The sequence below is a fragment of the Argopecten irradians genome, chromosome 16 (assembly GCF_041381155.1).
Source record: "Argopecten irradians isolate NY chromosome 16, Ai_NY, whole genome shotgun sequence".
In the NCBI taxonomy this organism is placed as follows: domain Eukaryota; kingdom Metazoa; phylum Mollusca; class Bivalvia; order Pectinida; family Pectinidae; genus Argopecten; species Argopecten irradians.
Window position 1 is genome coordinate 16,585,743 of NC_091149.1, and position 8,770 is coordinate 16,594,512.

General features: G+C 35.4%; 1 protein-coding gene across 1 annotated transcript; it reads right to left on the reverse strand.

Annotated features, from left to right (window-relative positions):
- Nucleotides 1-481: 481 nt before the first annotated feature.
- Nucleotides 482-4,045, reverse strand: LOC138310040 (uncharacterized). Its single transcript, XM_069251190.1, has 4 exons — nucleotides 3,868-4,045; nucleotides 2,715-2,872; nucleotides 1,849-1,977; nucleotides 482-634 (listed from the first exon to the last, which is right to left on the reverse strand). The coding sequence occupies exons 1-4, from the start codon at nucleotides 4,043-4,045 to the stop codon at nucleotides 482-484; spliced, it is 618 nt and encodes a 205-aa protein (XP_069107291.1).
- Between the last annotated feature and the right edge of the window lie 4,725 nt (nucleotides 4,046-8,770).

An 8,770-nucleotide genomic window follows, 5' to 3' on the forward strand; every position in this document is an offset into this window, starting at 1 on the left:
AAGCAGGAGCAGAAACTACCATTTTTTATAGACTTTGGTGTGTCTCGGCCAGGGGACAGAACCCAGAGCCTTCCTCACAGGGGCGAACGCTCAACTCAAGGCCAAAAGTGAGGCGGTGCCAAGGGAGGCATTAGGAAAGATAAAGTCAGTTAGGAAGAAGAGAAAAGATAAGATCCTAAATTTAGTCGCCTTTTACGATCATGCAATACAAGGTGTTGGGTGTATATCTGGTTGTATCTGTTGTGGTTTAGTAAATGACAACAGATAGGACCAGAATACAAGGTGTAGAGTGTATATCTGGTTGTATCTGTTGTGGTTTAGTGATTGACAACAGATAGGACCAGAATACAAGGTGTTGGGTGTATATCTGGTTGTATCTGTTGTGGTTTAGTAAATGACAACAGATAGGACCAGAATACAAGGTGTTGGGTGTATATCTAGTTGTACAGTGTATCTGTTGTGGTTTAGTATGTGATACTTACTATTCCCAATATATGGTTCTGGTGATCCGTTTCTTGAGGCAGATCAATGTAAATGATCTTTCTCTTCTGAATTTCCTCATAGCAGGGAGAAAAAAATCGTTCCTCAGCTCTGCTGATTTTACTTCCTTCGAGTATGGTGTGTCACAAGGAATCTACCAATAGAAATACCAAATACTAAACTCATGATCCTACATGAAAAATCTGCAGAGATTGAAATGCAAATATAAATGAGTTTTGAACTACCTGTTGCAATAATAGGGATAGGTATTCTTTCAAGATATTTACACAAAATAAAATGTGTTTCAGGGATCAATCTAGCTCTGATTTATTACCATTTATTGGTAAATTTCCCCTCAATGAATGAATTCCCCTCTGGTCTAAAATTCCCCATTTAAAGCTAAAAAATGACCGTTTTTGTAACACAATTTCCCCTGTGACTTATTTTTCATTAATTTTTTAAGACTTTTGTTTGCAAATTTTCTTCATATTTATCATACAGCTACTGCATATTTAATGATAAATTCAAATTTTACATTATTGAGCTTAAAATCTTGCTTTACTAAATCTAAAAATAAATTGAGTTGTTTTACAATTCTTTTTTACGTCAAAATGAATATATAATTTTGAACCAAAATAAGAAGATTGACAAATTCCCCTATATTTCGCCAAACTTTTCCCCTATTTTGAAAAAGGGTAGTTTCCCCAAAAACCTAGATTGATCCCTGTGTTTATTAGATATGTACCATGAACCAACAATTTGAAAATTGGGAATGGTTGCTTATATGGTAACAAGTATCTCCTAGGTTCTAGATATCTTGTATTTTATGCATCAATGGTCCACCACTATTAAATTGGAAGCTTATCAATAATTACCAATATCATTTTTGATATCTACAATACAATTATTCTCTAAGTTTCTGAATTAAAGTTATTCAATAATCTGCATTTAAGTGTGAGATATAAGGATAAAAGATCCCAGACATCACGCCACCCTTATTTCTTACTACAGGACCATATCTCTTCACAGATTAATCAATCATTCATTCATCATTGGTATTCTTGTAAACATGTTGGAATGAGCACAATATTATTTCAGCAAAGATGACTGATAAGTGTTAAAATTAAAAGGTAAAAAAAATAACATAATATATATACAATTGTACATAAATAATGTATTGCTATAATTATTAAGTCCCTGCACAGTGCTCTTCATCCATGTGGAACTCACAAGGTGACTTGCATTTTTATAGTGTTTACTTTTATGAGTGTTACAATATTTAAAATTCACAGGTATTAATTTTAAAGAGATAGAATAATTGCTTGTAATTGATTGTGACAGTATTTCCATAAATGTCCTTTTCCTTACCATGTATTCATCAAAGTGTATGACTTCCCTCATTACAATTGCGGCGGGACAACCTTTTTTCTTCGTACCAGTCAGCCTTTTTCTACTGGACATCAGGCTATATCCGTGTTCTGTAGATTGACTGGTATCCTATATATATATATATACATAACACAATATCTGCATATATGTGTATTTCAATAATAAATTATCAAAAAATTTGATTTCAAATAAATGTACATCCAAAATAACTAAAATTAATCTACTCACATTATTCATTTTACAATTTTTTTGTGTGTGTGAATTTTTTTGCAATATATGTACAGTGTTTTTCCTGCCTATACATTTGGGGCCGAAATAAGGCCCCATTCCCAATTGTATTTCTTGTTATTTTTTCCCAAATCTATGTCTAAATTTCCCAAATCAGTGAGTTGACGCCTATTTTGTGTGACGAAACAAAAAAAAATCCGGAAATCCCAAGTCTGAACGTCGTATTTTAGTATCCATCCTTACACTTGATTCTTAAAGAAGAAGAATTGTTTATTTCTACCTTTTCCAAAATTTGCATAAACACCGTTAAAATTTTTCATTTCATACTTTTATCGCACAAAATTTCCCAACTTTTATCGCACAAAATTTCCCAATTTTCACCAGGTGGCAATTTCCCAAAATGCCCAGGAAAAACACTGATGTATTCACGCAATATATTAAGTTATATTGTTAAGTTATTATTAAGTTAAGTTAGATAATACATTTTATAGTTGATTATGATATATAGAAATACATGGTTAGTATCTCACAATACAAAATTATTTTGGTGCAAGACTTAGGAAAGTCAAGATGGCGAGGCAATTTATGTCAGTTGCAGAATAAATAGTGATTCCTACCTTTGATACTTTGGTCCTATGCTGGGGTCCTTGGTGACACTCCATGAGCTTCAGCCCAACAATCATGAACGGTGCACCATTTGAGGGAATGGTGCACCTATGCCCAACCTTCCCTTCATCCTTAAACCGGACGGAGTGTTCTCCAGCAAAACTTTGTTCTGGAAGTTAAAAAATCCTTTCAATATTTTTTTCTTAAAAGGACAATTCATAAAATCATTTCATGGAATTTGCTTCTGTCCAGTTTACATTCATATTGGCTATGAATGCCAACTGAATACTTTCAATGCTTAAGTACATACATTGATAATGTACCTGCTTTAAATTGTATTGATGTGGATTTCCAGTTTCAATTTGTCATTGAATTTTTCAAAATAATTTGTTATGTGCTTCATAAGGAATGTAGAACAACACATTTATGGCACATTCTAATTTCGTGGTTAGTCCCTTTAAATTTAAATAATTCTTAATAAGAACTTATAGGCCACAGTGATCATGATCATGAGCACTCGCAAATTACAGCTACTTTACTATGTGTACTGCACGACAGGTACATGAATTTGTGTATAGGCCTATGGCGCATCATTTCAACAATTGATAAAACTTTTAAGTAATTTTGTTGATAGTTATGTACCGATGATCATAATTTTCTGCAATCGTGGATACTAAGTGGGAAGTATATCTAGTATATATTGTTTGTCTGATTCTGAAAAATATATATGATCCGTGAAACGTAGAAATGGTAAATAGGCTAGCATTAACACACCTAACTTCAGGCATCTGCATTCTGGTTTGTAGTACTAGTAGAGATGCTGACCCTACCTTTTGTCGTGAAGGAACAGCTATTCGTGATTTTGGAAAAAAAATGTTAACATCTCATGAAGCACAGCTTTTCCACATGTGACATAAACAAAACAACACTAGTCCTATATAGGTCCTATATCACAAAGATAAGGAATATTGTAAGAATGGAGTTTCCAATCTCTACTGTGATATATGTGTTTCTGCTGCATGACGTACAGTAGATAAGCTGCTCAAATTGAAATACCGAATACACGATATTCGATAAAAATAAACTAGTTTAGTAAAACTATAGTACATATCACATGTATTCCGATCATAATTGTTGATATTTATCGCATTACTCTTTACTCACCAAGACTAAAGTGTCCAAAATTCTTGGTACACCTTGTAACGGTGTACGTTGTTGAGGTATGATAAGAGAATTCCCTCACAACATCATTAATATCATCAATATCGGAAACGATGCCTCTGTAGGGGTTGGTCTTGTCAACATCGTCAAAATACGACAGCCAAGGATGGTCGTCAGCCATTACGACATCTCCGTAGCGGGTAGTGAATGTTAAAAAAAGAGCGGGAACTCGGATTCACATTGTGCATGCTTATTATCTCGGTTTCCGGTTTCTGGTGCTATCTGTTTCTCCAACCCGATCATAATAAGCGTCCCAGTCTCCAAAACGTTTCAATAGGCTATACTAAAATGGGGCGGTTTATGTATCATATCCGGATTCGTGTCGCGCGCTCTCAACATAGTTTACTGGTAAGTCGATAACCAGAATATTACGAAAATTTGTTTCGTTCAGTTTGATTTTGAACCTTTCTACAATTCTACTGAGATATTTTTTTGTTTTGTATATATCTAACTGGACGAAAAATTGCCGGTCAAAGGACCAGATGCATGGAAAAAATTGTCTGCCCGACTATAAAATTGCCGGTCACGGGCAGACGGACAGGCGTTAATTTGGAACGCTGACTGCAAGGCAGGAATTTAAACAAAATTCAGTAATATACTGTACATTTTGAACAGAGTTCGGCGTGTAGGGGCCAGGGAGAGAGAGAAGGCGTGTACAGCACAGAAAAACGGTCGTAACGTCACAGACGATTAATCTTAGTATTACCGCAAAGTTCTTTCCAATTGATGGATTAATTAACGTCCTAGTGATAGCCAGGTCATGTTAGTTGCGATGACGTGGCCGTGGACGATGGACAGAAGATTTCTGACAGATGGTCGTCGTCAGAGCTACGATTCCATACGCGTCCCATGGACCGTAGGGTTGCAACACAACATGTTTGTTTAATTAATTAACGTCCTATTAACAGCTATGGTCATGTAAGGACGGCCTCCCGTGTATGCGATGTGTTGCGTGTATGTTGTGAGAGGTGTGTTTTGGGAGACTGCGGTATGTTCATGTTGTGTATTCTTGTATAGTGAACTGTTGCCCTTTTTTATTTCTAAAATCACTGAAATATGCCGCCAAAGACACCAAGCAACACACCATCCGGTCACTATATACTGACAACGGGCGAACCAGTCGTCCCACTGCCTGTATGCTGAGCGTTAAGCAGGATCAGAAACTACCACTTTTATAGACTTTGGTATGTCTCGGCCAGGGAATAGAACCCAGAGCCTTCCTCACAGCATCCTCGATACTCCAGGGTTTCCGATCACTTACGATCTCTACACCCCTGGACTATCTCATAGTAAAACTGGAGGCAACATAATAGAACAGGTAATTTAGTCATTTGATGTACATCAAAAGAGCCGTATAACGGTACACTGTGGTTGACTGTGTGGCTTTGATGTTTGGCGTCGCTCTCTCTGTAGTATTCAAAGGAAATCTTTGCTAGCCTGTGATTGGTCAAATGTTTTCAGCTGAGCTGCCTTCAATTTCACTTTGAGATAGTCCAGGGGTGTAGAGATCGTAAGTGATCGGAACCTCTGGAATATCGAGGATGTCCTCATAGGGGCGAACGCTCAACCCAAGCCAAAAGTGAGGCGGTGCCAAGGGAGGCATTAGGAAAGATAGTCAGCTAGGAAGAGAAAAGATAAGATCCTAAATTTAGTCGCCTTTTACGATCATGCAATAGGGGCAGCAGGTACATTTCTACCGTCCTACCTGCAGGGTGTACAAAATGTTTCAATTATCATTTGTCATGCAAATTTGTATTTCAATTCAACAAAATAAAAAAAATTAACACAACATTATTCATTTACCCACCTCCATGTCTAAATTATATTTGTAGGCACATTTCACTTGACCGCCAAGATGTTTCTCGTTAGAAAGTCTCGCGCTCCAAAATATGACAACTAGATATTATAGTACCATATATGGAATGACCTACACATTTTCACTACGAAAGAAATATGTCAAGATATTTTTAACTTTAATTTCAAAAATAGTTATTTTTGGTAAATTCCAAAAAGTACTTATATTAGCTACTGTTGTAGCGGCAAAGATATCACCTTCTGAATGTTTTTTTTTGCTACTGCAAGGTCCCTCTATAATGGTGTGGGAAACCAAATCAGGCACGATCGACCATCGATTACCTATGTCTTTTCAAAAATTATTCCGATCAAACACGGCTTCCTGTGAACTCATTTACATAGGCAGTGAGGCCCATTACTGAATGCAATTATATGAAAATAAAGAATAAGTATACATTATAAAATATAAACAACACTCTTTCAACATTCATTCTGTTCATATATTTCCAATAACACACACATTACACAATTTTCATCGTAATATAGTGGGAAAAAAATTAAGATGATATTGTATAACACCTTTAACTGAATATACCTATTATAATATAATACATGATTAACGATATTAATTAAACCTCAATCAAATCAATTTCAGTATATAAAGGTTGTAAAAAATCTCTTCCTCCTACCTACTCAATCTCTTGAAGAAGAGCTACAATCTTTATGTTAAAAATTAAAAAAAAATTAATTTCAAGATACTTTTAATACTGATTGAAGTGTGACTTTCAAATTCCTTTAAATGGAAATCCTTATTGCTAGTTCTCTCCAGCTTTTCTGGTGCATGCGCATTTGGAAAAACAAACAGCACAACACAGACACATAGAAAATTTGCATACAGACTTGCACCTCCCAGAACAAAAAATGTTTCTGTTCCATTCTGTCAATGCCTTTAGTGTCCATCCCATCGACAGATAATTGTCGGAAAATACGAACTTTTACACAATTTGACATATTGACAATGTCCTTCATACCCCGGTCTGTCCTTCTCATGTCAAGGCTTCTTCCATATGCATAGCACACGGCAAGAGCCTGTTTTCCATCCCTCCCTGTCCGGCCAACATCTTGCCAATAGAAGAGAACACTTTTCGGAGCACTCCAGTGGACGATAATTCTGATATCTGGGACTTGTATCCCCATCCCGAAAGCATTTGTGGTAATAAGGCATCTAAGATTGGAAGCTGGTTTGCTGAATTCCTCCATAATTCTACTGGAGCTGTCTTTGTCAATGTTCCTATGGAACATTACCACTATCCTTGTTTGAACAGACGTATCGATGTGTTGATTCTGCAGACGTTTCCATTAACTGGCAGGGCAGTTCTGAAACCACTGATATTCACCTGTTAAAATGAAACACTGTAATTAAACAGTGGCATATATATCAATTATGGACCCGTGTTGAGGTCTATATGGTGTTACATCGACAGAGTAATATTAAAATTCTACAATTCTACAAATAACACCATATGGGCCGAAACAAAGGTCCTTAATTTGTATATCAGATATATTGTTTATTCAACAAATGTTAAAAAAAACAAAAAAAACTGTAATTTACGCATATTGATAAAAAAGTGTTGGTTACAGAATGGCATCCAGAAGAATGCAGCCTTTGAGAAATAAAGTTCACAATGGAATATTGACTTGATGTTTCTAGAAATAAATATTAGAAAATCAGAGCATATATAATATATGGGAAATACTGAAAATCTAACTCAAAGTGAAAAAATACATAATGGTTTTCTTTTAATATAAATCCTCAAAACAAATATTAAGCTTTTCAGTAATAACATATTCTACCATATTAGATATGACAATTTTTACCTGCAGTACACTATTTTCTTAAGAGCGTCTGTTTTCTCATGAATAGGTACTTGATGAACTATTCAAGAAGTTCCAAATCATCTTTTGTCTTCCTTAAATCAATGGCAATGCTGGATCTGAAAGCAACATAAGAATTTTTAATCATAATATGTTACGGATTATATATCTAAATATACTAGTAGTGTTCAAAGGTTTAAAATTTCTGGAACTTCTGCAATTTTTTTAGACATCTTCCTTATAGATGGACATGATTCTGAAGATGTCTATCTGTATTTTTTCATTGCTAGTTGCAGTCAACATAAGAAATGGCACATCGAAAATGCTTCTGAGCATGGCCGCGATTTTATATGCAGGTCTGAAGTCTTCACCCCTGAAATTTATAAGAATAAAATGGTTGACAAAGAAGAATACCATGACATAGTTTAAAATTATGTATATAATTATAAAGCTATATATATATAAATGTAATACACACTGAAGAAAGAAGTAATTTAAATGATGTGAACAAAACGGATTATCCGTTAGTTTTTTAATACAAATACACCATAGAAATAAATAAAGAACAGTATTTATACATATATACACTATACATGTACATTGTATATATACCAATTACAGAATTACAAACTCTACCAAGTATCAACTATAACTTTAAACATGATGGACGGGTTAATTGTGAAAACTAAATCACGTCTTTTCCATTAAAAAAATATGCTTGGTATACATGTAAGAATTTGAACAAGTAATGGGACATACCATTCAGATATGCAGTGAGCTTCATCAAATCATAGCAGGCATAGCTTGTCCTGGGGGGTGACATCATTCACGTGATACCTGATAACATTTGTGGGGGGTGACTCATTCACGTGATACCTGATACCATTTGTGGGGGGTGACTCATTCACGTGATACCTGATAACATTTGTGGGGGGTGACTCATTCACGTGCTACCTGATAACATTTGTGGGGGGTGACTTATTCACGTGATACCTGATAACATTTGTGGGGGGTGACTCATTCACGTGATACCTGATAACATTTGTGGGGGGTGACTTATTCACGTGATACCTGATAACATTTGTGGGGGGTGACTCATTCACGTGATACCTGATAACATTTGTGGGGGACTATTGTTCCTATTGGTGATGAAATAACGTCAAAAGATCCTATTCGA

Bases quoted from the DNA above. Each gene is read 5' to 3' on its own strand.
- LOC138310040 (XM_069251190.1), bottom strand. From the start codon at position 4,045: ATGGCTGACGACCATCCTTGGCTGTCGTATTTTGACGATGTTGACAAG. The intron at 1,978-2,714 runs GTAGGAATCACT...ATATATATATAG, and splicing joins ATAGGACCAAAGTATCAAAG to GATACCAGTCAATCTACAGA. The intron at 635-1,848 runs GTAAGGAAAAGG...TTCTATTGGTAG, and splicing joins TACACTTTGATGAATACATG to ATTCCTTGTGACACACCATA.